Source organism: Hemitrygon akajei, chromosome 1, assembly GCF_048418815.1.
Source record: "Hemitrygon akajei chromosome 1, sHemAka1.3, whole genome shotgun sequence".
NCBI lineage: Eukaryota > Metazoa > Chordata > Chondrichthyes > Myliobatiformes > Dasyatidae > Hemitrygon > Hemitrygon akajei.
The window spans coordinates 218882287-218910216 of NC_133124.1; the positions used below are offsets into that span (position 1 = coordinate 218882287).

At 46.1% G+C, this 27930-nt stretch overlaps 1 protein-coding gene across 2 annotated transcripts in view; it reads left to right on the forward strand.

The window, feature by feature from the left end:
• The first annotated feature begins 723 nt into the window (after positions 1–723).
• Positions 724–27930, forward strand: part of LOC140735943 (cGMP-dependent protein kinase 1-like) — a 63407-nt gene continuing 36200 nt past the window's right edge. For both annotated transcript variants that reach the window (XM_073061563.1, XM_073061570.1), the window contains exons 1-4: positions 724–884; positions 19474–19587; positions 25072–25177; positions 27163–27226. In XM_073061563.1, coding sequence (XP_072917664.1) covers positions 761–884; positions 19474–19587; positions 25072–25177; positions 27163–27226 — 408 coding nt within the window. In that variant the 5' untranslated portion in view covers positions 724–760. The remainder of the gene's footprint in view (positions 885–19473; positions 19588–25071; positions 25178–27162; positions 27227–27930) is intronic.

Below are 27930 nucleotides of genomic sequence, written 5' to 3' on the forward strand. Positions count from 1 at the left end.
TTTTATTTATTGAGATACAGCCCGGAGTATGTCCTACCTGCCCTTCGAGATATGCCACCCAGCAACCCCAATTTAACTCCAGCCTAATCATGGGACAATTTACAGTGACCACTTAACCTACGACCTCGTAGGTCTTTGGCCTGTGAGAGGAAACCCACATGGTCATGGGAAGGACGTACAAACTCCTTACAGGCAGCAGCGGGATATACCCAACCTGACCAATCAACCTACTAACCTGTACATTTGAAAGTAAATAACTTTGACCACAAAATGGTGAATTTAGAATTAATGTCAACAATATCACACACAAGGTCATGAAGTGGGCAAACCATTGCCAAGGAACACTTCTAGCACTTACCGTGAGAGCTGTGGGCTGAGGGTTGAGTCCTGAAGCAGCCAGGTGCCTGAATGTAAATGAATAAAAAGAATGAATACTGTCAGATATTGTGTTGGACTGCAGACTTCTGCAGCATTCATGGACTCAGGGTCTTGGGTTATACGCTTTGTGTGACTGTATTTTACTGATATCATATACGTGCTCTACGTGCCTTGTGCTGTGTGTGATTGTTGGTTCTGTGTTTTGTGCCTTGGCTCCGGAGGAACACTGTTTCGTTTGGCTGAACTGATGGGGTTTCATGTTTGGTTGAATACCAATTAAACTTGAACTTGACCTGATTCCGAGTCCATCCCCAATGTGTCGTTGATTCTGTGCAACAGGTCCAGGAATCTGATTCAGGACGCCTTTCTGGAGAATGACTTCATGAAGAACTTGGAGATGTCCCAGATCCAGGAGATTGTCGACTGCATGTACCCCGTGGAATACACCAAAGACAGCTGCATCATCAAAGAGGGAGACGTGGGCTCGATGGTTTACGTGACGGAAGGTACGATCAGAGTCTGAAAGTTGAAGTCAGTTAGCTAAATCCCGTCCATTTGCTGCTGCTCAGCAGATTGTGAAGTACATATTGCAATAAAATCAGGCAATGTCATGGAATTCTTAGTATGTAGTTTAGTGTGGAGCACAACATAGAACATAGAGCATACAACATACAACATTTATTCTGACTAATCTGGGATCAGGTAATGGGGGAGACAGTTAGAGCAGTGGTGTGCTCCGTATGCAGTATGTGGGAGGTCAGGGTCAACACAGTTGTCCCTGATGACCACACCTGCAAAAGGTGCATCCAGCTGCAGCTCCTATCAGACCGAGTTAGGGAATTGGAGCAGGAGCTGGATGAACTATGGATCATTCGGGAGGCAGAGGCAGAGATAGATAAGAGTTATCGGGAGGCAGTCACACCGAAAAGACAGGAGGTAGGCAAATGGGTGACAGTCAAGAGAGGCAGGGGGAGCAGACAGAGAGAGAAGAGCACCCCTGTGGCCGTTCCCATCAACAATAAGTATACCGTTTTGGATACTGTTGGTGGGGATGACCTACCAGGAACAAGCTGCAGTGGTCCTGTCTCTGGCACTGAGGTTGGACCCGCGACTAGGAAGGGGAGGAGGGAAGAGAAGAGATCAGTAGTGATAGGGGATTCTATAGTCAGGGGGGCGGATAGGAGATTTTGTGGGGAAGATCAGGAGTCTCGGATGGTACGTTGCTTCCCTGGTGCCGGGGTCCGAGACATCTCAGATCGGGTGCAGGTTATTCTCGAGAGGGAGGGCAAGAATACAGATGTTGTGGTCCATGTAGGGACCAATGACGTGGGTAGGATGAGTGAGGGGGTCCTGCGTAGGGAGTTCAGGGAGTTAGGTGCGAAGCTGAAGAGCAGGACCTCCAGGGTAACAATCTCAGGATTGCTACCTGTGCCACGTGCGAGTGAGGCAAGGAACAGAAGGATTATACAGATTAATAAGTGGCTGAGAGGATGGTGCAGGAGGGAGGGCTTCAGGTTTGTAGATAATTGGGCCTTGTTCCAGGGAAGGTGGGATCTGTTCCGAAGGGACGGTTTACACCTGAACTGGAGAGGTACTAACATTCTTGCAGGGAAGTTTGCTAGTGCTTCTTGGGGGGGGTTTAAACTAAATTTGCAGGGGGCGGGGATCCAGAATGTGAGAGAGGATAGCGAGAGGAAGAATAAAGCACAGGTGGGGACTACACGGTTCCGGAATATTAAGTGTGTAGTAGAGGAAGGTGGGGCGGAACAAGTGATAAGGAGGACTCGTGTACAGAGGGATGGTCTGACGGACCATGGAGTTAAATGTGTTGAAAGAATAAGTAAATGTAGGAAGGACAACAAAATTCTAGGGGCGTATAGCCTGATGGGAGTTCGGGGAGCTGGGTTAAGCACAATAGGCAGCGATTCAAACAGAGAGAGGAGAAATGGGTTAAAAATTCTATATCTGAATGCACGAAGTGTCAGGAATAAGGCGGATGAGCTTGAAGCCCAGGTGCGAATGGGTAACTATGATGTTGTTGGGATAACGGAGACATGGCTGCAGGGAGATCAGACCTAGGAAATGAATGTACAAGGGTATACGTGCTATCGTAGGGACAGAAATGTCGGCAGAGGGGGTGGGGTGGCCCTGTTGGTGAGGAATGAGATTCAGTCCTTTGCAAGGGGGGACATAGGGTCAGGAGAAGTAGAGTCTGTGTGGATAGAACTGAAGAACAGTAAGGGCAAAAGGACCCAAATGGGTGTTGTCTACAGGCCACCAAACAGTAGCATGGATATTGGGTGCAAGTTGAATAGGGAGTTAACATTGGCATTTGGCAAAGGTAATGTCGCAGTAGTTATGGGGGATTTCAACATGCAGGCGAACTGGGAGAATCAGGTTGGTGCTGGACCCCAGGATAGGGAGTTTGTAGAGTGCCTACGGGATGCATTCTTGGAACAGCTTGTACGAGAGCCGACCAGGGACAAGACTATTCTGGATTTAGTGTTATGTAATGAACAGGATTTGATAAGTGATCTCGCAGTAAAGGAGCCATTAGGAGGTAGTGATCAGAATATGATAAGCTTTTATCTGCAATTTGAGAAGGATAAGGGCAGCTCGGAGGTGTCAGTGTTGCAGTTGAACAGGGGAGACGATGGAGCCATGAGGGAGGAGCTGGCCAAAGTTGACTGGACGGATAGCCTAGCAGAAAAGACAGTGGAACAGCAATGCTAGGTATTCTTGGGAATAATGCACAAGGTGCAAAATCAGTTCATCCCCCAGAGAAGGAAGGATTCAAAGGGGGGAAAGGGGCCACAGTGGTTGACAAAGGAAGTCAGAGATTGCATAGCATTAAAAAAAAGGAAATATGACAGAGCTAAGGTGAGTGGGAGGACAGATGATTGGGAAGTTTTTAAGGAACAACAGAACTTAACTAAAAAGACAATACGGGGAGAAAAAATGAGGTACGAACGCAAGCTAGCCAGGAATATAAAGGAAGATAGCAAAAGCCTTTTTAGGTATGTGAAAAGAAAGAAGATAGTTAAGAACAATGTTGGGCCCTTGAAGAATAAATTGGGTGAAGTTGTTATGGGAAACAGAGAAATGGCAGAAGAATTTAATGAGTACTTTAGATCTGTTTTCACTAAGGAAGACACAAGCAATCTCCCAGATGCATGGATGGGCCAAGGACATAGGGTAACAGAGGAAATGAAACAGATTGACATTAGGAAGGAAACGGTGATGAGAAGACTGATGGGACTGAAGGCTGACAAATCCCCAGGTCCAGATGGTCTGCACCCTAGGGTACTAAAGGAGGTGGCCCTGGAAATTGCGGATGCATTGGTAATCATTTTCCAATGTTCCTTAGATTCAGGATCAGTTCCTGAGGATTGGAGAATGGCTAATGTTATCCCACTTTTTAAGAAAGGAGGGAGGGAGAAAACAGAGAACTATCGACCTGTCAACCTGACATCGGTAGTGGGAAAGATGCTAGAGTCCATTATTAAGGATGAAATAGTGGCATATCTAGATAGCAGTGATAGGATTGGGCCGAGCCAGCATGGATTTACCAAGGGTAAATCATGCTTGACTAATCTGTTGGAGTTTTTCGAGGATGTAACCAGGAAGTTAGACAGGGGAGATCCAGTGGATGTAGTGTACCTCGATTTTCAGAAGGCATTTGATAAGGTCCCACATAGAAGATTGGTGGGTAAAATCAAAGCTCAGGGCATTGGGGGGAAGGCATTGACATGGATAGAAAACTGGTTGGCAGATAGAAAGCAAAGGGTAGCGGTGAATGGGTGTTTCTCGGAATGGCAGGTGGTGACTAGTGGGGTGCCACAGGGCTCGGTATTGGGACCACAGCTGTTTACCATTTACGTTAACGACTTGGATGAAGGCATAGAAAATAACATCAGCAAATTTGCTGATGATATTAAGCTGGGTGGCAGTGTGACATGTGATGAGGATGTTAGGAGAATTCAGGGTGACTTGGATAGGCTGGGTGAGTGGGCAGATATTTGGCAGATGGCGTTTAATGTGAGTAAGTGTGAGGTTATCCACTTTGGGAGTAAGAACAGGAAGGCAGATTATTATCTGAATGGTATAGAGTTAGGTAAGGGAGAAATACAAAGAGATCTCGGAGTCCTTGTTCATCAGTCACTGAAGGTGAATGAGCAAGTGCAGCAGGCAGAGAAGAAGGCTAATGGAATGTTGGCCTTTATTACAAAGGGAATTGAGTACAAGAGCAAGGAAATCCTCTTGCATTTGTACAGAGCCCTGGTGAGACCACTCCTGGAGTATTGTGTACAGTTTTGGTCTCCAGGGTTAAGGAAGGACATCCTGGCTGTAGAGGAAGTGCAGCGTAGATTCACGAGATTAATTCCTGGGATGTCTGGACTGTCTTACGCAGAGAGGTTAGAGAGACTGGGCTTGTACACGCTGGAATTAAGGAGATTGAGAGGGGATCTGATTGAAACATATAAGATTATTAAGGGATTTGACAAGATAGAGGCAGGAAATATGTTCCAGATGCTGGGAGAGTCCAGTACCAGAGGGCATGGTTTGAGAATAAGGGGTAGGCCATTTAGGACAGAGTTAAGGAAAAACTTCTTCTCCCAGAGAGTCGTGGGGGTCTGGAATGCACTGCCTCGGAAGGTGGTGGAGGCCAATTCTCTGGATGCTTTCAAGAAGGAGCTAGATAGGTATCTTAATGGATAGGGGAATCAAGGGATATGGGGACAAGGCAGGAACTGGGTATTGATAGTAGTTGATCAGCCATGATCTCAAAATGGCGGTGCAGGCTCGAAGGGCCGAATGGTCTACTTCTGCATCTATTGTCTATTGTCTATAACAGCACCGTACAGACCCTTCAGCCCATCATGCTATACCAGCCCTTTAACCTCCTCCAAGATCAATCTAACTCTTCCATTCCACATAGTCCTCCATGTTTCTGTAATCTATGCCCCTATCAAAGAGTCTCTTAAATGTCCCTAATGTATCTGCCTCTACCACCAACCCTGGCAGGGTGTTCCACACACCCACCAATCACTTCTGACATCCCCCTATACTTTCCTCCGGTCACCTTAAAATTTTGCCCCTTCGTATTAGCCATTTCCACCCTGGGAAAAATGCCTCTGTCAATCCACTCTATCTATGCCTCTTATCATCTTGTACACCTCTGTCAGGTTACCTCACATCCTCCTTTTCTCCAAAGAGAAAAGCCCTCGCTCACTTAACTGCGCTCACGAGTGCTACGTGTTATGAAAAATGCACGAGGCTTATTGACATTTGTGTCACATCTAAGCAGGCCTCTGGGTTGTGAGCACAGCGATAATGCTGCTATGTCTGCATTCGCATGTTGAAGGTCAAGTGCACCATCGGCGAATGGTAACGGGCAAAAGCAGAAAGCCGAGGCCACACTCCTGAGGGCTTCATCGGAGCTCTCACAGCAAGCTGCAGAAAAGTTTTACAATGACGTTACCAGGACTGGAGGATCCGAGTTATTAGGAGAGACTGGACAGACTGGGGCTTTTCTAAAATTTATTTTTATTTATTGAGATACAGCGTGGAACAGGCCCCACCCAGCAACACTCGATTTAACTAACCTAATCACAGGACAACTTACAATGACCAATTAACCTACGAACTGGCTTGTCTTTGGACTGTGGGAGGAGCCTGCAGCATTCGGAGGAAACGCACACGGTCATGGGGAGAACGTACAAACCCCTCACAGACGTCTGCAGGAATTGAATCTGAGTCACTGGGACTTTAAAGTTTTATGTTAACCACCCCCAGTACCCCAGAGCATGGGAGGCTGCTGGGGGGATCTTATATAGGTTTCTAAAATCATGATGGCACAGTTAAGGTCAATGGCCAAAGCTTTTTATCCCCAGGGTAGAGAGTTCCAAAACAAGAAGGCAGAGGTTTATGGTGAGAGTGGGAAGAATTTAGAGAGAACTTAGGGGTAAGTTCTTCATACAGAGGGTGGTGGGTATAGGGATGGAGTTGCCAGAGGAAGTGGTAGAGACGAGCACAGTACAATGTTTAAAAGGCGCTTAGACGGGTATGCGGCTAGAGAAGGTTTCGAGGAATATGGGCCAAAATGAGCCAAACAGGACAGTCTCAATGGGCAACTTGCCGACGTGGAAAAGTCAGGCTAAAGGGTCTGCTTCCAATCTGTGTGACTGTGACTCTGTTACGGTACGCACCCGACCGACCGCGCCATTCTCCAGGGATTAGGGGCTCCAATTCGCCAAAGTATGGATAGCCAGCACTGTCCCTTTAAACATTCTGGCCCGGGAATTGGCGGCCACGCTTTGTGCCAAGATTTGGGTATTTAAAGAGCGCCTGAACTCAGGTCAGTGTTTAATCGTCAGTTCAACGTTGGTTCCGTCTGCGATTGCGTTTAGGATTTCTGTCTCATTTGGATTCTCGTCTAGTCACGGCAGGTTCTCTCCAGTATCCAATCAAGAACTCCGTTCTCATCTCAGTCTGAAAATCATGTCTCGATTCTAGTTTCGGATACTCTAGTACTTGGGTCCTTATCATCCTCACCTAGGCCTCTTGTCACACACATACCCCGCTTACCGTCCTCACCTAGGCCTCCCGTCACACACATACCCCACTTACCGTCCTCACCTAGGCCTCCCGTCACACACATACCCCGCTTACCGTCCTCACCTAGGCCTCCCGTCACACACATACCCCACTTACCGTCCTCACCTAGGCCTCCCGTCACACACATACCCCACTTACCGTCCTCACCTAGGCCTCCCGTCACACACATACCCCGCTTACCGTCCTCACCTAGGCCTCCCGTCACACACATACCCCGCTTACCGTCCTCACCTAGGCCTCCCGTCACACACATACCCCACTTACCGTCCTCACCTAGGCCTCCCGTCACACACATACCCCACTTACCGTCCTCACCTAGGCCTCCCGTCACACACATACCCCACTCAAAATGACAGGACAACAATTACACGTTCAACAGAATTACCTATTAAAGGGCAAGTTATTCAATTCTAAGGCATTTAAGCCATTTAGGTCTTTAGAGTAGAGAAACTGAATCAATATTTCCCTCAAAGAGCTCTAGCCACTTTTTCTAATATCTTAAAAGCATCTGGTAATCATGTTTGTAGTTTGAAAGCACTGGGTCAGAGTAAATGTGGTGTTTCACATCCCTGGAGAGGGGTTTTATCAAACAGAGATGTATTTTCAATTCCCTCCATTCTCTGATAAAAGAAATTAAAGGGATTAACTTCACTCGTCACGTACGTCAAAACATGTGCATCAATGACCAACTCAGTCCGAGAGACATGCCGGGGGCAGCCCCATGCATCCAGGGCCAGCATAGCATCCTCGTAATTTACTAATTGTTACCAATCTGTACGTCTTTGGAATGTGAGTGGAAGCTAGAGAACCTGGGACAAAGAACCCGGAACGTCAAACTCCTTACAGACAGGGGTGGGAATTGAACCCGCTGCTGCTGTAAATTGTTACTCTAACCACTCCATTCCCGTGTCATCAGATAGGGAGCTGGGGCTTGAATGGTGTTGATAATGAATGAAATGGCCAGTTGGAAGCCAACAAGATGTAAGGAGATGGACACAAGTTCTTCCTCTATTTTTGTATAAACACAAGAGATTCTGCTGACGCTGGGAATCCAGAGCAACACACACAACTTGCTGGAGGAACTCAGCAGGTCAGGCAGCATCTATGGAAATGAATAAGCAGTCGACGTTTCTGTAAAGAGCTCTTAAGGCCTGGACAACATTGGACTCCAAGGGTTTCAGAGCATCTGAATTGGTTAATTGTTGCTTAATGTGAATCTTTAATTGGTGGGAGTTCCTTGTGTTTTTTTCTCAGTCGACTTGCTCTCTGTAACGCGGCCTTGTTGTGCTTTCTGTTTAAGCTTGTTGAGTTTACTTTGATGGGCTCAGGGACTCGTGTTACTTGTATTATTTAAGTGGACGCCCGATCAGCACGAATTGTGAGGTCCTAGTTTTGAGAATGTTACTTCTCGGGGTATCGCTCAGCTGAGCCACCGATGTTCTTTTGGAATTAATACAAATAAACTTACTTTGTTGTTCCACACGGAGTTGGTCTTTCCTCTGGATGGGTTCTGATATTGCCAGCACATGTTGTGACTGCTTCAGTCTAAGACCCAGGACTGGGAAGGAAGGGGGAAGATCCCAGAGTAAACAAGGGGGGGAGGGGAAGGAAGACGGCTAGAAGGTGATAGGTGAAGCCAAGTGGGCTGGAAAAGCAAAGAGTTGGAGAGGAAGAAATCTGACAGGAGGGGAGAGTGGACCATGGGAGAAAGAGAAGAAGGAGAGGCACTGGGGGAGGTGATAGGCAGGTGAGGAGAGGTAAGAGGCCAGAGAGGGGAATAGAAGAAGGGGGAGAGGGAGGGATTCTTTTACTGGAAGGCGAAATTGATATTCAAGCCATCAGGTTGGAGGCTACCTGGGTGGAATATGAGGTGTTGCTCCTCCACCCTGAGAGTGGCCTCATCTTGGCACATTAAGGAGGTCACGGACCGTCACATCAGAACGGAAATGGGAACTGGAATTAAAATGTTTGGCCACCGGGAAATTCTGTTTTCCTCACAGATGCAGCCTGACCCGCTGAGTTCCTCCAGCACTTTGTGCACATGGCTGGGTTTTTACTATTTCTATTTGACAGTGTCGGTCCCTTGCCCAGGGAGAGAGACATGTGAAGCTGTGGAACGGATAAAAGTGCAGGCCAGCAGAGTCAGAGTAACAGGAAGTAGTGGTCAGCATGGAGTAGTTGGGCCGAATGGCCTGATTCAGTGCCGTGTTGCTATGACTCTATGGAGGTGGGAGAGAGGACTTACCATACACACATAGAACAGCAGGGGGCAGCAGGGGGTACACCTTTTATTTCAATAGGCAATAGGTGTAGGAGTAGGTCACACAGACCTTTGAGCCAGCACCGCCATTCAATGTGATCGTGGCTGATCATCCACAATCAGTACCCCGTTCCTGCCTTCTCCCCATATCCCTTGACTCCGCTATCTTTAAGAGCTCTATCTAACTTTTTCTTGAAAGCATCCAGAGAATTGGCCTCCACTACATTCTGAGGCAGAGCATTCCGTAGATCCACAACTCTCTGGGTGAAAAAGTTTTTCCTGAACTCCGTTCTAAATGGCCTACCCCTTATTCTTAAACTGTGCCCTCTGGTTCTGGACTCCCCCAACATCGGGAACATGTTTCCTGCCTCGAGTGTGTCCAATCCCTTAATAATCTTATATGTTTCAATCAGATCCCCTCTCATCCTTCTAAGATCCAGTGTATACAAGCCCAGTCGCTCCAATCTTTCAACATATGACAGTCCCGCCATCCCGGGAATTAACCTCGTGAACCTACGCTGCACTCCCTCAATAACAAGAATGTCCTTCCTCAAATTTGGAGACCAAAACTGCACACAATACTCCAGGTGGGGTCTCATCAGGGCCCTGTACAACTGCAAAAGGACCTTTTTGCTCCTATACTCAATTCCCCTTGTTATGAAGGCCAACATGCCATTAGCTTTCTTCACTGCCTGCTGTACCTGCATACTTACTTTCAGTGACTGATGTACAAGAACACCTAGATCTCATTGTACTTCCCCTTTTCCTAACTTGACACCATTCAGATAGTAATCTGCCTTCCTGTTCTTGCCACTAAAGTGGATAACCTCACATTTATCCACATTAAACTGCATCTGCCCACTCACCCAACCTGTCCAAGTCACCCTGCATTCTCCTAACACCCTCCTCATATTTCACACTGCCACCCAGCTTTGTGTCATCCGCAAATTTGCTAATGTTACTTTTAATCCCTTCATCTAAATCATTAATGTATATTGTAAATAGCTGCGGTCCCAGCACCGAGCCTTGCGGTACTCCACTAGTCACTGCCTGCCATTCTGAAAAGGACCCATTAATCCCTACTCTTTGTTTCCTGTCTGCCAACCAATTTTCTATTCATGTTAGTACCCTGCCTAATGTGCTCTAATTTTGCCCACTAATCTCCTGTGTGGGGCCTTAGCAAAGGCTTTCTGAAAGTCCAGGTACACTATATCCACTGGCTCTCCCTTGTCCATTTTCATAGTTACATCCTCAAAAAATTCCAGAAGATTAGTCAAGTATGATTTCCCCTTCGTAAATCCATGCTGACTCAGACCGATCCTGTTACTACTATCCAAATGTGCCACTATTTCATCTTTTATAATTGACTCCAGCATCTTCCCCACCACTGATGTCAGGCTAACTGGTCTATAATTCCCCATTTTCTCTCTCCCTCCTTTCTTAAAAAGTGGGATAACATTAGCTACCTTCCAATCCTCAGGAACTGATCTTGAATCTATAGAACGTTGGAAAATGATTACCAATGTGTCCACGATTTCTAGAGCCACCTTCTTAAGTACCCTGGGATGCAAACCATCAGGCTCTGGGGATTTATCAGCCTTCAGTCCCATCAGTCTACCCAACACCATTTTCTGCCTAATGTGAATTTCCTTCAGTTCCTCCATTACCCTAGGTCCTCTGGCCACAATTACATCTGGAAGATTGTCTGTGTCTTCCCTAGTGAAGACAGATCCAAAGTACCTGTTCAACTCGTCTGCCATTTCCTTGTTCCCCATAATAAATTCACCCATTTCTGCCTTCAAGGTCCCAACTTTGGTCTCAACTAATTTTTTCCTCTTCACATACCTAAAGAAGCTTTTACTATCCTCCTTTATATTCTTGGCTAGCTTACCTTTGTGCCTCATCTTTTCTCCCCATATTGCCTTTTTAGTTACCTTCTGTTGCTCTTTAAAAATTTCTCAATCCTCTGGCTTCCCACTCATCTTTGCTATGTTATACTTCTCTTTTATTTTTATACTGTCCTTGACTTCCCTTGTCAGCCACGGTCGCCCCTTACTCCCCTTAGAATCTTTCTTCCTCTTTAGAAAGAACTGATCCTGCACCTTCTGTATTATTCCCAGAAATACCTGCCATTGTTGTTCCATTGTCATCCCTGCTAGGGTATCTTCCAGTCAGCTTTGGCTAGTTCCTCCCTCATGACTCCATAGTCCCCTTTGTTCAGCTGTAATACTGACACTTCCGATTTTCCCTTCTCCCTCTCAAATTGTAGATTAAAACTTATCATATTATGGTCACTACCTTCTAATGGCTCCTTTACCTCGAGTTCCCTTATCAAATCCGGTTCATTACACAATACTAAATCCAGAATTGCCTTCTCCCTGGTAGGCTCCCGTACAAACAGCTCTAAGAATCGATCACGGAGGCACTCCACAAACTCCCTTTCTTTGGGTCCAGTACCAATCTGATTTTCCCAGACTACCTGCAATTTCAATGGGAATTAATCAGAATAAAGAGTTTGAAAATTTAGTTTGACTCAGGAAAAGCTGAGTCACATTTCTAAATTATTTTCTCTTTTCAGCTATTCCATCATGGCTTATTTAAAATTCCTCTCAACACTACTCTCCTGCCATCTCCCTGTAATCTTTGACACCTATAATTAATCAAGAACCTATCAACCTCTGCTTTAAATATACCCAGTGACTTGGTCTCCACAGCCATCTGTAGCAATGAATTTCACAGATTCACCAATGTTTAGTTAAGGAAACTTCTCTCTGTCTCTGTTCTAAAGGGACATCCTTTTATTCTGAGGCTGAGCCATCTGGTTCTAGACTCACCCCCTGTAGGAAATATTCTCTCCACATCAACTCTAGGACTTTCAAAACTCACTAGGTTTCAATGAGTACAGGCCCAGAGCCATCAAATGCACCTCACTGGCCTAATTCTGTTCCTGTGTCTGATGGTCTGAAGCATCACCTTTGTATAGGATTTCAGTTACTTTTCTCTAAACTGTATAAATCAATTTTTTATTAGATTACATTTTAGTAACTTGCAAACAACTCAGAATAACTGTAATAATAAACACAAAGGATTCTGCAGATGCTGGAAATACAGTGCAACACACAGAGAAATGCTGGAGGAACTCAGCAGGCCAGGCATCTCTGGAGAGGAATGAACAGCCGACATTGGTCGGTGACACTAACAAGACATTTCACTGTAAGTTTCGATGTACATGTGACAAGTAAAGCTAGTCTAACAGCATGAACACCAACTTTTACAACTTCTCATCTGGCCATCGCCTCCCCCTGGAGCTCCTCCTTCCCTTTCTCCTAGGGTCCACTGTTCTCTCCTTTCAGATTCCTTCTTCTTCAGCACTTTACCCCTTCTGCCTATCACCTCCCAGCTTCTTACTTCACTCCCCCTCTGCCACCCAACAAACTTCCCCCTCACCTGCTCTCACCTATCACCTGCCAGCTTGTACTCTTCCTCCTCTTCCTAATCTTCTTAATCTAGCTTCTTTCCCCTTCCCTTCTAGACCTGGTGAAGGGTCTCACCCAGAAACATTAGAAGTTTATTCCTCACCACAGACACTGTCTGACCTGCTGAGTTCCTCCAGCATTTTGTGTGTGTTACTCTGTCCATAGACACTGTCTGACCTGCTGAGTTCCTCCAGCATTTTGTGTGTGTTACTCTGTCCATAGACGCTGTCTGACCTGCCGAGTTCCTCCAGCATTTTGTGTGTTACTCTGTCCATTGACGCTGTCTGACCTGCTGAGTTCCTCCAGCATTTTGTGTGTGTTACTTTGTCCATAGACGCTGTCTGACCTGCTGAGTTCCTCCACCATTTTGTGTGTGTTGCTCTGGATTTCCAGCATCTGTAGAATCTCTTGTGTTTAAAATAAAGCAAATCTTTATCTTTAAAAGGACAGTCAGCATTTTAGGTCGAGACCTTACAATAGGATAAGGGCCAGTCCAAAAGAAGGTCCCAACCAGAAACCTTGATTGCACATAATAGAGGGATGTCCATTTAGGACGGAGATGAGGAGGAATTTCTTTAGCCGGCATGTGATGAATCTGTGGAACTCATTGCCACAGGCGGCTGTGGAGGTCAAGTCAAAGATTGGCCGATACTTAATTGATTGGTCAGGGCATGAAGGGACATGGAGAGAAGGCAGGAGATTGGGGCCGAGAGGAAAATTGGATCAGCCATGATGAAATGGCAGAGTAGACTTGATCGACCAAATGGCCCAGTTCCGCTCCTAAATCTTATGATCTCCACTGCACAGGAGCTGCCTGACACATTGCGTTCCTCCTCCATTTTGTGTGTTGCTGCTGGTATCAACAACACCCTTCATTGTTCCTCCAGGTTCAAAGTAAATTTATTATCAAAGTACATTCATGTCACCATAGACAACCCTGAGATTCATTTTCTTGTGGGCATTCACAGTAACTCCATAGGGACACAGTAGAATCAATTATCGACCGCACTCAAAGGCAGCCAAACAACCAGTGTGCAAAAAGACAGTGAGCTTTGCAGATACAAATTCTCAGTGAATATTGTAGCCCCGTCCTTAAAAAGACACATGAAATTGAATTGTTCTGTGTGAGATCATGTGTAAATCCTCCTGGAAATTATAGTTCATTCGTCTGATTAATCCAGGAATGATTGCAGTCTCCTCTCTGTCACACAGAACATTTGTTAGTGACAGCCCTGGGAGTTGGCTGCCACCTGTACACAACAACAGTTCAGACTGCCGCTTTCTGCGGTGAGACTTGTCTGTGCTGAGTCGAGGATCGAGTAGCGGTGATGGACCCTGAGTTGATCTTCAAAGTTCAAAGTTCAAAATCCAAGGCAAATTTATTATAGAGGACATATGCTCAGTAGCTGCTTTATTAGGTGCCTCCTGTACTGAATAAAGTAGCCACTGTGTTAATGTTTGTGGTCTTCTGCTGCTGAAGCCCGTCCACTTCAAGGCTCAATGTGTTCAGAGAAGCTCTTCTGCCCACTGCTGTTGTAACCTGTGGTTATTTGAGTTACCATCACCTTCCTGTCAGCTTGAACCAGTCTGCCCATTGTCCTCTGACCTCTCATCAACAAGACAATTTCACCCACAGAACTGCTGCTCACTGGATGATTATTTTTGTTTTTCACACCATTCTCTGTAAACGCTAATGACTGTTGCGTGTGAAAATCCCAAGAGATCAGTGGTTTCTGAGATACTTAAATCACCCCACCTGGCACCAACAATCATTCCACGGTCAAAGTCACTCAGATCCCATTTTCAAAGGTACACTCAATGTCAGAGAAATGTATACAGGTTTACAAATGTTCGCTTTACGCCACTTTGCTTTTACAAAAGGCCTATTTTAGTAACCTGTTCTCACATTACAAAGAGGATTCTCGCTTTTACGAAAATTTTTCCCATATAAATTAATGGTTAATCGCTTTACGCCATTTCGGCTTAAGAAAGGTTTCATGGGAACGCTTTACCTTTGTGAAGGGGGGGAACACTTGTACATATACACTCTGAAATGCTTTTTCTTTGCAACCATCTGTGAAAACAGAGGAGTGCCTCAAAGAATGAATGACTGTTAAATGTTAGAACCCCGAAGTCCCCCCCAGCTCCCCCCCACACGTAAGCAGCAGCGAGCAACAATTCCCCCTCCTCCCCCGTCGTTGTCATGGTCGCATCTGGAATTTCCAGTTGGCGGGCGATTTCCCTCCAGGCCGCTCTGACATTGGGAAATCATGTACTCGCAGGTTACCACAGTGGTTTTCCTTTGCCTACTGCCGGGGGAGTTTAAAGAGATCACCACCTCTTGCAGTGGATGACCAGGACGTCTAAGAGTCTTGTCGTGCTCTTGGTGCTCCACAGCACCTGCTGGCCTGCCTTCTTGACCGCTGGGCCATTAATCAGTCTCCTCTGCTCAGTCCGCCAGGGCCAGACTTCACACGCTGGGAAAGACAGATCCCCTACCTCACCGAGGGTCGAAGACCCATTGGCTACCCTCACCTGGTTTGGCCCGTCCGCCGAGACGGTTAACCGGGGTGTGGCCGCTGCGCGTGTTACAGCTACTTGGAGCCAGAGGTGAGAGCTGAGCGCCAGATGGGGACCAAAGGTGGACGAGCTGCCCTGAAAAAGGGCACGGCAGGTCCCCCCCCCCCACCAGAGGTGCTACCCCTCCCCAGACCCCCACACTCCAGTAAAAAAAAGCATTGGAACCCGTCACCGAACACTCAAGCGTGCAGCAAAAGCAACAGCAAAGACGCAGACTTGCAGTACGCAAAGACTACATTGAATATATACTTTACATGATTCAGTGATGGCCACAACATCATACCTGGCAATCTGTAACAGTGCAACAACATCATCCACCTTATTTCTTATACCACGCACGTTTAGGTACACCTTGAGTATTGTATTTGCTATCCTTTCTGATTCTGCATCCCTAATGTTTTGATACTCAGCCTGCTGGCTGCGGCTAAGTCCCATCAACTTCCTGCCCTTCCTGACAATCTGACTGCACGCTATCTTTACTCTTTTACCATCTGTCCTATCCTGAGTCCTTTCACTCCGGTTCCCACCCCTCTGCCAAGTTAGTTTAAACCCTTCCCAACAGCTCTAACAAACCTGTCTGTGAGAATATTGCTCCCCCTTGGGTTCAGGTGTAACACATCCCTTTAGAACAGGTCATACCTCTCCCAGAAGAGATCCCAATGATCCAAGAACCTGAAGCCCTGCTCCCTGCACCATCCTCTCAGCCACGTACTTATCTGCCAAATCATCCTGTTTCTACCCTCATTGGTGCGTGCCACAGGCAGCAATCCAGGAATTACTACCCTGGAGGTCCTGCTTCTCAGCTTTCTACCTAGCTTTCTATATTCTGTTTTCAGGACCTCACTGCTTTTCCTTCCTATGCCATTGATACCAATATGTACCAAGACATCTGGCTGCTCCCCCTCTCCTCTCCAAAATGTTGTGGACACTATCTGAGACATCCCTGACCCTGGCACCAGGGAGCAACGTACTATCTAGATATCCCGTTCACATCCACAGAATCCCCTGTCTGTTCCTCTCATTATCGAGTCCCCGATCACTACCACTCCCGTCTTCTCTCCCTTCCTCTTCTGCACCATGGACCCATGGTCAGTGCCTGTAACCCGGTTGTTGTGGCATATTCCCAGGAGGTCATCCCCACAAAAATATCCAAAGCTAGTATACTTGTTTTTGAGGGAATGGCCACAGAGGTGCTCTGCTCTAACTGTCTATTTCCATTTCTCCTGACGGTCACCCAGCTACTCACCTCCTGCAACTTCAGGGTGACTACTTCCCTGTAACTCTGATCAATGATCTCCTCACTCTCCCGTACAAGCCAAAGGTCATCCAGCTGCTGCTCCAGATCCCGAACATGGTCTTCAAGGAGCTGCAGCTGGATGCTCTTCAGGCAGATGTAGTTCCCCGGGAGACGCTGGGTCTCCCAGTTCTCTGACATCCAGCACAAAAAGTACACCACAGCCGTTTAAATGGTACAGTAAGAGAGGAAAAAAAGAAAAAGGAAACCTTAACAGATGCTTTACAGAGAGCCAACGCCTCTTCCAACCTGAGGTCTCCTTTCAGCCAAAGCCTGTTGCTTCTACTCTTACCACTCCATTGAGCAACAACTTTCTACAGTCATAAAGAATGAAGATTATCAGCACACCATCACCAAATATCACAAGTCACCTTGATTGAAAAATTCCTTCATGTTCTCCCCAACTCAGTTCTTCATGTCCACAAGAAGATTTTCTCCCCGACTCAGTTCCTTCCTTCATGTCCACCAGGAGATGTGGAGATGTTCTCCCTGACTCAGTTCCTTCCTTCATGCCCACCAGGAGATGTTCTCCCTGACTCAGTTCCTTCCTTCATGCCCACCAGGAGATGTTCTCCCCAACTCAGTTCCTTCCTTCATGTCCACCAGGAGATGTGGAGATGTTCTCCCTGACTCAGTTCCTTCCTTCATGCCCACCAGGAGATGTTCTCCCCAACTCAGTTCCTTCCTTCATGCCCACCAGGAGATGTTCTCCCCAACTCAGTTCCTTCCTTCATGTCCACCAGGAGATGTTCTCCCTGACTCAGTTTCTTCATGTCCACCAGGAGATGTTCTCCCTGACTCAGTTTCTTCATGTCCACCAGGAGATGTTCTCCCTGACTCAGTTTCTTCATGTCCACCAGGAGATGTTCTCCCTGACTCAGTTTCTTCATGTCCACCAGGAGATGTTCTCCCTGACTCAGTTTCTTCATGTCCACCAGGAGATGTTCTCCCTGACTCAGTTTCTTCATGTCCACCAGGAGATGTTCTCCCTGACTCAGTTTCTTCATGTCCACAAGAAGATTTTCTCCCCGACTCAGTTCCTTCCTTCATGTCCACCAGGAGATGTTCTCTCCAACTCAGTTCCTTCCTTCATGCCCACCAGGAGATGTTCTCTCCAACTCAGTTCCTTCCTTCATGCCCACCAGGAGATGTTCTCCCTGACTCAGTTCCTTCCTTCATGCCCACCAGGAGATCTTCTCCCTGACTCAGTGTTCATTTATACTTTGCTTCCTTGTTTTCTTTCCATAGTGTGTTTGCTGAGAGTCACTGTCACTCCATCTGTGCATGCAAGCCATTTAGCAGCAATTACAGCAAGAAATAGGATTAGGTGCCAGGGTGACAAATGCGATTCATAGCTGTGTCTAAAGGATTAAGTGGAAATTTGAGGCAACTCATTTCAAATCTGATTGAACTGTCATTACAGGCAGGCAAGAACATTTGTCACTAGGGCACCCTCTTTCCAGGTCAACTAAAATATCTTTTGTTCTGTTCACTTAGAGTGCCCAAATGTATTGCTTTCAGTGACAGGGTGGAGATATATCTCTAGCAAAGGAGGTGTGAAGTGCTCCTTCCCTCTACTAGCCTACAGTCTGCAGGTCACCCTTGGGCAAGGTGTAGCACCTGCTTAGCCCTCTGATCAGAGTCACGTGAAGCCATGGGAGCAGGTGGTGGATGGTCGTATGAGCAGCCGGTGCAGATCACAAGTCCTGGTTATGTGACCATTGACGCCAGGCAGACAATCTCTGAAGAGTATTGATAATGGCTGGGGTCACCCATCTTGTAAAGACACTGCCCAGAAGAAGCCAATGGCAAACCACTTCTACAGAAAAATTTGCCAAAAACAATCATGACCATTGAAAGACCACAATCGCCCATGTAACATGGCATGGCACATAATGATAATGATGATAGAAGTAACTATGTTTGGCATGACCTGTATGCTTCCATTGTTAAAGACCCTCACCATCTGGGACATGTCCTCCTCTCATTAACACCATCAAGGAGGAGGTACAGGAGCCTGGAGACCCACACTCAATGTTTTAAGAACTGATTCTTCGCCTCCACCATCTGGTTTCTGAATGGACCATGAACCCATCAACACTTCCTCACTATTCTGCTTTTGCACCATTTCTATCTTTATTTATGGTGTCATGTATAATTTATGTATTCTACTGTACTGCTGCCTCAAAGCAACACATTTCAGAAGCAGAATCAGGTTTATTATCACTGACAGATGTCATGAAATTGGTTGTTTTGTGGCAGCACTACAGTGCTATATGTTAAAAATTTCTTTACAATCGAAAAGATACAAAAAGAAGTACAAAAGAGAGCAAAAAGTGAGGTGGTGTTCATGAGTTAATGGTGCATTCAGAAATCGAATGGCAGAGGGGAAGTAGCTGTTCCCAAAAAGTGTTGAGTGCATATCCTCAGGGTCCTGTATTTTGACTCTAATGGTGACAATGAGAAGATGGCATGTCCTGGATGGTGAGGACCCTCGACAATGGAAACCACCTGTTTGAGGCAATGATGTCCTCAATGGTGGGGAGGGGGTTGAGTGCCCTTGAGGGAACTGGTTGAATCCTTGAGCTGTGCCTGTGTTGACTGTCAGCAAAGAGGAGATACAATTTTCGATCTGGACTGACTGTGGTTTCTCAATAAAGAAGACACAGATTCTGTCTACAAGAATTTTGGCTGGTATCCATGCAAAAGCTCAGGAACTCTCTTTGAAGAGGGTGAGTGGTACACTTGAATTTTGCACAGGGCTTCCAGAGTTTCAAGCCTTTTATGGATCTGAGATGATATAACAGGGCTCCAGTGAAATGGGCTGTTCTGGGATGAGGTGAATGATTGTCTGTGTCTCTCCACAGAGGGCAAGGTGGAGGTGACCAAAGAGGGCGTGAAGCTCTGCACAATGACGCCAGGGAAAGTGTTCGGAGAGTTGGCAATTCTCTACAACTGCACGAGGACAGCCACTGTCAAAGGTGAGTGAGGGTCAGCTGCCGAGGAGGGGTGCGGTTGGGAGTGTGATGGCCTGGGGGAGAATGGGAGGGGAAGTAGTGGTAGAAGATTGGCAGAGACTGAACAAATAGCAGACACCCTGGGGAGGATTGCTGTGCGAGGGGTCATTCCTCACTATGTACACTGGCAATGTCAGCCACCCAGTGAGGAGGAAAGACAGACCTCGATGTAGCGACGGTGACCAGAGTTTATTCATAATAATTCCAAGAGAACACTGCTGGCTTGGCCAAGTGACACTGCAAGACGTAACTTTCTCAAAACTAGGACCCCACTATTAGCTCTAATCAGGAGTCCACTTAAACAATAAAAATAACACAGAATCTATGAGCCCATCAAAATAAACTTAAACAACAAGCTTAGACAGAAACATCAGGAGACCACAATACAAAGAGCAAATCTCTTGAGAAAAACACAAGGAACTTTAAATGATTAACAACTCTTGTTAAGTTACAATTAACCAATTCAGGAGCTCTAAAAGATGAAGATTACAATGCTCTCTGATGCCCCCACACAGGCCTGAAGAGCTCATTCCAGTAGACCCCTCCCTATAGGTGGTACCTGACAGCTGAGAAAGACCTGGGAATTTTGAGAGAGACTTAGAAACCTCGAGAGAAACTTGGGAACCTTGGGAGAGAGACCTGGGGAATTTCAAGAAAGATGGGAACCTCAAGAAGGGTTTGTGAATCTGGACGAGGTCCTGGGGACTATTGAGAGAGACTTGGGGAACTTGAAAGAGACCCGGTGAACCTCAAGAAAGACCTGGGGACCTCAAGAGAGACCTAGGGAACCTGGGAAGCTCATTACACCTACTCTCTGGTGAACATAATCCCACCCTTTCCGAAATGTCCATTAGGATAAGCCCCCTTCCCAGTGAATCTCTTCTGCACTCTTTCTAGTGTGACCATATATCTTCTCGTTCTGGAAATGAGAACTGCACACAATATTCCAACCATGTTGAATCCAAAGTCTTGTACAACTGAAACATGATGTTCTTCATTGATTTTCATCAGGAACCAGTTTGATGTGTCCCCTTCTCTGCTGTGAGTCTCCAAAGCAGAGTCTGTACATGATAATTTAGTCCTCAGCTTCAACAGGCAAGCTTCAGAACTGGGACATTGGAAACCAATGCATTCTTTTCCGAACCAGAGTTCTACGGAATCCAAAAGGGTGACAGGAATACAAATCAGCTCCAGGTTCAAGCCTCGCTCTGCCTTTCCATAGGGATTTGTGAGGCATCTGTACTGAGGTAACAAAGGCAATAGCACCTTGGTTACCATAGCAACAGTACTCCCTGAGGGGCTTTATCAAACCTGGAAACTGAATGGAAAGCCTAATAGGAAATGCTTTCATATCAGGAGACATGGAGGACTGGGGATAGACTAACATTTATGGAGCTTGATTTAAGCTTCTTGACACACCAGGATTTTAAATCTGTCCTTATCATGGGAGGATTCTGGGCGCTAACTGTGCTGAACGTGTTCCAGCATAGAGCCTGGCGTTTTGAGAGAAAAGACACACCAGTCTGCATGTCAGCATCGTGTTCAAGGCCACTGCCAAGTCTGCAGCCTGTGTGTTTTGTCACCTGCATGTCACACTGGAGATTAGCGACCCAGCAGACACTCTTCAATGTTCAAAGCAAATTTATTATCAAAGTCATCATATACTACCTTGAGACTCACTTTCTTGCGGGAATCTACCGGAAAATGAAGAAATACAACAGATGGTTGGGTTGAGTTCTCCAATCCTGGCCATTGACTTGCAAATGTTTTGTTGCCATACAAGAAGACATCTTCAGTGAGCTGTTACTTGTGGCATGCAAGAGAGTTCCCTGAAGCATGGTTTAACACAAACAATTCAGTAAACAGACATGTGGACCTCAATCCTATTTGTGAGCTGATGCGGGAGAAATCACAGACCACAATGCACGAAGTTCACCACACAGCCCAGAGCAACAAAAGCTCTTCCCCACATCACAACTGCGTTTCCATAGTGATAGCCAATCAGCTGACTGAAAAGTATATAAGGACCAAGCATTTGGAGGACACACCACAATCAACATTGCATTGATGATGTCTCCTCGTGTGGTGATGAAACATTTGCAAGTAAATTGCCAAGGTCAGAGAACCAAACACAACAGAATTTATGAAAACTATAAATAACAATGACTGACAACCGATGTGCAAAAGAGGACAAATCGTGCAAATGATAAGTGTAAAAGAGAAAATAAATAATACTGAGATCACGAGTTAACACAGAACATAGAAGTTTACAGCACATTACCGACCACTCGGCCCACAATCTTGTGCCGACCATGTAACCTACTAGAAACTGCCTAGAATTTCCCTAACGCATGGCCCTCTATTTTTCTAAGCTCCATGTATCCATCTAAGAGGCTCTTAAAAGACCCTATTCTATCTGTTTCCATCACCACTGCTGGCTGTGCATTCCACGCACCCACTACTCATCCAGCAGGCTCCTGAACTAATGTGAATAACTTCACTCAGCTCAACTCTGAACAGATTCTACAAACTACAGACTCACTTTCAAGGACTCTACAACTCATATTCTCAGTATTTTTGTTTGTTCGATATGTCTTCTTTAGCACGTTGGTTGTTTGCCAGAATTTGTGAAGTGGGTCTCGAGCTCACAAACCCGCTACCCTGGAGGTGTGCCGAGGATGAGTGTGTTTACACACAATTGTTGACTCATGATCAAGCTCTCTCGTTCACGTGGAGTCCAGAAGCTGGAGAACTGGAATCGGAATTGGAGTTGGATTGTCATTGTTGGTTTTGTAGCCAAGCTTGCGGACATTATGAAGATAGGTGGAGGGGCAGGTAGTGTTGAGAAAGCAGAGAGACTATAGAAGGACTTGGACAGAATAGAAGTACAGGCAATTGGCAGATGGAATATAGTTTTGGGAAGTGTCATGGACTTTGGTAAAAAGAATAAAGTTATAGACTATTTTCTAGACGGGCAGGAAATTCAAAAATTTGAGGTGCAAAGGGACTTGGGAGTCCTTTACTGGATTCCCTAAAGGTTAGCTTGCAGGTTGAATCAGTGGTAAGGAAGGTAAATGCAATGTTAGCATTCATTTTGAGAGGATTAGAATATAAAAGCAAGGATGTAATACTGAGGCTTCATAAGCCATTGGTCAGACCATACTTGGAGCATTGTGAGCAATTTTGGGCCCCTTATGTAAGAAACGATGTGCTCACATTGAAGGGGGTTCAAAAGGAGATTCACAAGAATGATCCCGGGAATAAAAGGGTTAACATTGTGTATTGTGTACAGTTCTGGTCACCGAATTATAGGAAAGATATCAACAAAATGGAGAAAGTACAGAGGAGATTTACTAGAACGTTACCTGGGTTTCAGCACCTAAGTTACAGAGAAAGGTTGAACAAGTTAGGTCTTTATTCTTTGGAGCGTAGAAAGTTGAGGGGGGACTTGATAGAGGTATTTAAAATTATGAGGGATATAGACAGATAGAGTTGACATGGGTAGGCTTTTTCCATTGAGAGTAGGGGAGATTCAAACAAGAGGACATGAGTTGAGAGTTAAGGGGCAAAAGTTTAGGGGTAACACAAGGGGAAACTTCTTTACTCAGAGTGTGGTAACTGTGTGGAACGAGCTTCCAGTAGAAGTGGTAGAGGCAGGGTTGATTTTGTCATTAAAAGAAAAATTGGATAGGTATATGGACAGGAAAGGAATGGAGGGTTATGGGCTGAGTGCAGGTTGGTGGGACTAGGTGAGAGTAAGTGTTCGGCGCGGACTAGAAGGGCCGAGATGGCCTGTTTTCATGCTGTAATTGTTATATGGTTATATGGTTATAACGTATGAGGTGTGTTTGATGCCTCTGGGCCTGTACAATTAGGGGGAATCTGATTGAAACCTGTTAAATATTGGAAGCCCTAGATAGAGTGGATGTGGAGAGGATGTTTCCTCTATTGAGTGGGGGGTGGAGGGTGTGAGTCTAGGACCAAACTGCACAGACTCAGAATAGAAGGACGTCCCTTTAGAACAATAAGATATTTCTTCAGCCAAAACATGATGAATCTGTGGAATTCATTGCCACAGACAGCTGTGGAGGCCAAGACATTGAGTATATTTAAAGCAGAGGGTGATAGGTTCTTGATTCATAAGTGCATCAAAGGTTACAGGGAGAAGGTAGGAACATGGGGTTGAGAGGGATAGTAAATCAGCCATGACTAGATGGGCCAAATGGCCTAATTCTTCTCCTATGGCTTATGGTCTTATTATTGCTACAGGTACTGAGTTACAGTGAAATGCTTGTCTTGCTTACTGTTCATACAGATCAAATCTGCATGAACATTGAGCTAGAATAAGGTGAAACGATAACAATAAAGTGTACAAGATGCAGGGAAAGAGCAGTGCAGGTAAACGATAAGGTGCAAGACCATGACGAGGTAGATAGTGAGGGTGGTACGGCGGTGTAGTGATTACTGTAACACTTCACAGAGCCAGCAACCCGGGTTCAATTGCCACCGCTGTCTGTAAGGCGTTTGTACGTTCCTGGTATGCTGCAGCTGGAAGTACGGTAACACGTGTGGGCAGCCTCCAGCACATCCCCAGACTGTGTTCATCATCGATGCACGCAACGCAGGTCATTGCACGTTTTGATGTACATGTGACAAATAAAACTAACTCTCAGAAACGGTAGCGGGGGCTCGACCCAAACGCAGAACAACGGAGACGATTTAGCGAAAAGTGATAACTTTAACAATAAACTGCAAAATACCAAGCCACACATGGCCACAAGACAAGGGAGAGTGGGTACCACATGAGGTAGCTGAAAGCTAAGAGCCACTGGCTGAGGGTGGCTGGTTCATATGAGTGAATAAGTTCAAGTTCAATTGTCATTCAACCATACGTGAACACAGACAAACGAAACAGCGTTCTTCCAGGGCCAAGATGTAAAGCACAGTACCAAGTCATACACAGCACAAGGCACACCAAACACATACAAGATAGCAGAAAAATACAGTCACACAAAAAATATATCGTCCTAGTTCCTGAGTCCATGACTGTTTCAGCAGTCTGCAGTCAAACACAATTCAGCTTGTCTTCTATCAAGTGAACAGTGGGGGGCAGCACTGCCTCCAGCTTGGATGCTGCGCCACACTGTCCCCCGTGAAGCTCAATGACGCCAATCACAAGGATTGTAGATGGGAGCTGGGTTTAAATAGGCTGCAGGTGATGAAGTTGGAAATGAGTGGCAGGTGATGCCTGTTGGTTGGGTGGAGACTGGGAGGAGCCTGCCTGTGCAGGTCTCACATTTTTCTTTAATCATTAATCAAGTCTATTTTATTGTACTAGAGAGTCATGGAACTGTTCAATAGTCCTCTAACAGTGGGTTAGTGGCTGTCTTTGTGACAGATTTGCCTCAGGTGGCTGATCTAAGACTTTCCTCCCTTTGTCTTTGGCAGCTCTCACCAACATTAAGCTCTGGGCCATCGACCGACAATGCTTCCAAACGATAATGATGCGGACGGGGCTCATCAAACACATTGAGCACACGGAACTTCTCAGGAGGTGAGTGGCAGCTTTCTAACACCCCTCCCCAACACCCACTGACCAACTGCTTGGTCCAAAAGATCTTCATGAAGTGTCATCCTAAAGAAGGAAAGTGAGAAGGAGCTGTTTAAGAAGAGAATAGCTTAGGCCCACACTAGCTGAACTCGTAGCTGCAGGCAGAGGAGGGGTTAAGTTTGGGGATGAACAAGAGGCCACAGTTGGAAGAATGCAGTTACCCTGAAAGCTCCCATTGACTCTACAGGGTAGCATCTGTGTGCCCTGGTTTCCTTCCCCATCCCAAAGGTTTGGTAGGTTAATTGGCTGTGGTAAATTGCCCTTAATTTGCAATAAGGAAGGCAAATGTAACATTAGCAGTCATCTTGTGAGGACTAGAATATGAAAACAAGGATGTAATGCTGAGGGCTTATTAGGCATTGGTTAGACCATACTTGGAATATTGTGAGGTGGGTCCCTTATCTCAGAAATAATCTATTGGCATTTTAGAGTATCCAAATGAGGTTCATGAGAATTATTCCAGGAATGAAAGGGTTAATGTATGAAGACCATTAGGTGGCTCTAGGTCTGTGCCTGTTCGAGTTCAGAAGAATGAGGGGGGAACTCAGTGAAACCTATCGAATGTCTGCCTACACGAGGAAATCTGCAGATGCTGGAAATTCAAGCAACGCACACAAAATGCTGGTGGAACGCAGCAGGCCAGGCAGCATCTATAGGGAGAAGCGCTGTCGACGTTTTGGGCCGAGACCCTTCGTCAGGACTAACCGAAAGGAAAGATAGTAAGAAAGTAGGAGGAGGAGGGGAAAATGCAAAATGATAGGAGAAGACGGGAGGGGGTGGGGTGAAGCTGAGAGCCGGAAAGGTGATTGGCAAAAGGGATACAGAGCTGGAGAAGGAAAAGGATCATGGGACGGGAGGCCTCGGGAGAAAGAAAGGGGGAGGGGAGCACCAGAGGGAGATGGAGAACAGGCAGAGTGATGGGCAGAAAGAGAGAAAAAAAAAGGAGGGAAAAACTAAATATATCAGGGATGGGGTAAGAAGGGGAGGAGGGGCATTAACGGAAGTTAGAGAAGTCAATGTTCATGCCATCAGGTTGGAGGCTACCCAGCCGGTATATAAGGTGTTGTTCCTCCAACCTGAGTGTGGCTTCATCTTGACGGTAGAGGAGGCCATGGATAGACATATCAGAACGGGAATGGGACGTGGAATTAAAATGTGTGGCCACTGGGAGATCCTGCTTTCTCTGGCGGACAGAGCGTAGGTGTTCAGCGAAACGTCTGCCTACTCTATCTATGCCTCTGATGATCTTTTAAACCTTTATCAGATCTCCCCTCAGTTCTCCGGCGCCATGGAGAAAAGAAACCCAAGTGTGTCATCCGGTCTGATCCAATCAATCTAACCCTTCCCTCCTACACAGCCCTCCATTTCGCTATCCTCCCAATTAATTTGCCAAGGAAATAACTTTTTAAAAGGGAAGAAATTTTAGTCATATTTCCTCACATTCTGTTCCTCTGCACCTGCCAGCCTTCTTCCTGCACTCCATCCCCATCGGACACAGGAGCAGAGTTAGGCTAATCAGTCCATTCCATTGAGCCAGGCTGATTTATTATCCCTCTCAACCTCACTCTCCTGCCTTCTCCCTGTAATCTTTGACATCGTTACTAATTGAGAACCTGTAATCATCCACTTTAAATATACCCAATGACTTGGCCTCCACTCCTGCCTCTCACAAGTTCCACCTAAAACCAGAGGCCGTTACAAACTGGTGCAGGAGGCTGGCAATGTTCATTAACACATGAGGTCGCTCTGCTAGGGGGAGCTGGCTTCTTGCCACACCATTAAATATTGACATCTTTAAAAAATGTACCATTTCTGATTCAATGGTTTTGTTATGGAGTATCTTTTGGTTTTTTTTCCCACTTGACTGCGTGTGACATCAAGCTGTACTGATAAGACTCTCATACCCGGCCTCTTCCTTCTCCTTCCAGTGTTCCTACGTTCCAGGATCTCCAGGAGGATGTACTCAGTAAGCTTGCTGACATGTTGGAGGAGGTACTGACGCTCTGACGTTCCACTGTCTTCCTCCCCGTGCTCTGTCGAAGTTCAAAGCAAATTTAGTTATCAAAGTACATATATGTCAGCATATACAACCCTGAAATTCATTTTTCTGCAGGCTTACTAAGCAAGTCTATAGAATAATAACTGTAATAAAATCAAAGAAAGATCAATCAGAGTGCAAAGGACAACAAACCGTGCAAATAGCAATAAATAACAAGAATATGAGATAAAGAGTCCTTAAAGGGAGATTATTAGTTGTGGGAACATCTCAATGGATGGGCAAGTGGGTGTAGTTATCCCCTTTTGTTCAAGAGCTGATGGTTGAGGAGTTCTTGAACCTGGTGGCGTGAGTCCTGAGGCTCTTGTACCTTCTAGCTGATGGCAGCAGTGTGAAGAGAGCATGGCCTGGGTGGTGGGGTTCCTGATGACAGCAGTGAGAAGAGAGCATGGCCTGGGTGGTGGGGTTCCTGATGGCAGCAGTGTGAAGAGAGCATGGCCTGGGTGGTGGGGATCCTGATGACAGCAGTGTGAAGAGAGCATGGCCTGGGTGGTGGGGATCCTGCTGGCAGCAGTGTGAAGAGAGCATGGCCTGGGTGGTGGGGGTTCCTGATGACAGCAGTGAGAAGAGAGCATGGCCTGGGTGGTGGGGTCCCTGATGACAGCAGTGAGAAGAGAGCATGGCCTGGGTGGTGGGGATC